General features: G+C 40.9%; 1 protein-coding gene across 1 annotated transcript in view; it reads left to right on the top strand.

The window, feature by feature from the left end:
• Positions 1-1,842: 1,842 nt before the first annotated feature.
• The window catches only part of LOC102846892 (disintegrin and metalloproteinase domain-containing protein 5-like), a 131,671-nt gene continuing 131,548 nt past the window's right edge, over positions 1,843-1,965 (top strand). Inside the window, exon 1 of the mRNA XM_006900304.1 lies at positions 1,843-1,925. Within this exon, the coding sequence (XP_006900366.1) occupies positions 1,843-1,925 (83 nt within the window). The remainder of the gene's footprint in view (positions 1,926-1,965) is intronic.

Here is a 1,965-nt window from a genome sequence, read left to right as displayed (position 1 = left end):
GGGGAAAAAAGTGCAACAATGAATAAATGGAATTCCAAAATTTCTGTACATGTTCACTGAAATTAATAATAATAATAATAAAAAGAACAAGCAAAAAAAATAGAAAAAAGGAAGGAGGCATCTCACTCCCTGATTTTCAAATCCTACTACACTGCCGTGGTGCTTAAGACAGCGTGGTACTGGTGCAATGAGAGACACATCACATCAATGGAATAGAATTGAGAACCTGGAAATCAGCCCATCTACCTATGATCAACTGATTTTTGACAAGGAAATGAAATCAGTTAAGTAGGCAAACAACAGCCTTTTTAAAAAAGGGTGTTGGCAAAACTGTAAAAACACCTGCAGAACACTCAAGCAAGATCCACACCTCACTCCATATAAAAAAAAAACAATTCTAGGTGGATTATGGACCTAGGACTAAACCAAGGACTATAAGCTTCATTAAAGAAAAACTTGTATGAACTCTAGTAGTCCTAATCCACAACATAAACAGTCTCCCACGTATCTTGAAAAATTTACAACCAGGAGAAGATAAAATAGATGAATGGGACCTTCTAAGAATAAAATCTGTATGCACATCCAGAAACTTCTCCACCAGGGTAATAAGGGAAGCCACAGACTGGGAAAAAGTATTTGGTAATGACATGTCAGATAAGGGACTTATATCAAGAATTTATAAAATACCTGAGCACCACAACAAAATAAAGGTAAATAATCCAATAGAAAAATGGGCACAAGATATGAGCAGGCATTTCACCTAAGAAGACATTCAGATGGCCAACAAGCACAGGAAGAAATGTTCAAAATCCCTAGCTCTAAGAGAGATGCAAATCAGAACAACTATGAGATATCATCTCATGCCAGTCAGAAATGCAAAATTTAATAGAACAGCAAGCAACAAATGCTGGCGAGGTTGTGGTGAACCTTGAACCCTTATTCACTGTTGGGAGGAGTGTACAATGGTGCAATAACTCTGGAAATTTGTGTGGCGTTTTCTCAAAAAGTTGCAAATAGAAATACCATTTGACCCAGCAATTTCACTACTGGGAATACACACTAAGAGACCATAACTGACATTCAAGCAGATATATACACACCCGTGTTTATCGCATAGTAATCTTAATGCAAAGTTGTTGTATAAGATGGAGTCGAAACTGACTCGTAGCTGATCCTCAGAGGATGGTTCCTTTAGAACTCAAGCACAGTTTCTTACCACTAGGTCACCAGAGTTCCGTTTTGGAATTGTTGTTGGTATGTGCCCTCAAGTGCTCAACAGCGTTTCTAAATCTGAATCATTATGAAAGCCGACTTGCCTATCTTTCTCACTAGGATGGGCTCAAAACTTTACTGGTGAAGAGACTATTGGGTCACAGAAGTAAGAGACTTCCTGTCTTTCCAAATGCTTCCCTTTCCATTAGCAACCTAGTCCTTAGCCCCTGTGCTATCAAGACTTCCTTAAATATGTTGGAGATGGTGAAGATGGTGCCGCATAGGGCAGGGCTCAGATCCATTGTTCATAGGGTCGCTATGAGTCGTAGTCAATTGGCACATAAAAACAAGAACTGGGCCCACACAACCTTACAGTAGAAGATGGAGAGAAGTCTCTCAAACCACGGCCCAGAGGAGTTAGAAGGAAGAATGCATTCTGCAGGCCCAGGAGCACTCTCCTGTGGAAAACAATAGGGTAGGAAGTTCCACAAGGGATCAGCTACCACGGGGAGGAAGGATCACAACAAGAACCCAGGAACACAAGTGAGACTTCGGTTTTGTCTCCCATTTACCTCAGAAGTTACTGCTCTCCATCTTCTTAAAAAGCTGGTGCACCACTCTGATTTGAAGATGAAAACTCTGGCTCAGACAGCAAGAGAATCAGATCATTTTCAAGGCAGTGCTCTCTTTGTTCAGCCCAGCAGGTCCTCCAGGTGAGTTGAGAAAAGGCCACTTCCCAGGAGAGAAGCTTGG

Source organism: Elephantulus edwardii, unplaced genomic scaffold (assembly GCF_000299155.1).
Source record: "Elephantulus edwardii isolate Elephantulus edwardi_28Jun2011 unplaced genomic scaffold, EleEdw1.0 scaffold00279, whole genome shotgun sequence".
Taxonomy (NCBI): Eukaryota; Metazoa; Chordata; class Mammalia; order Macroscelidea; family Macroscelididae; genus Elephantulus; species Elephantulus edwardii.
The sequence above is the reverse complement of the archived record's forward strand: the minus strand, read 5'-3'. Positions and strand labels throughout refer to the sequence as shown.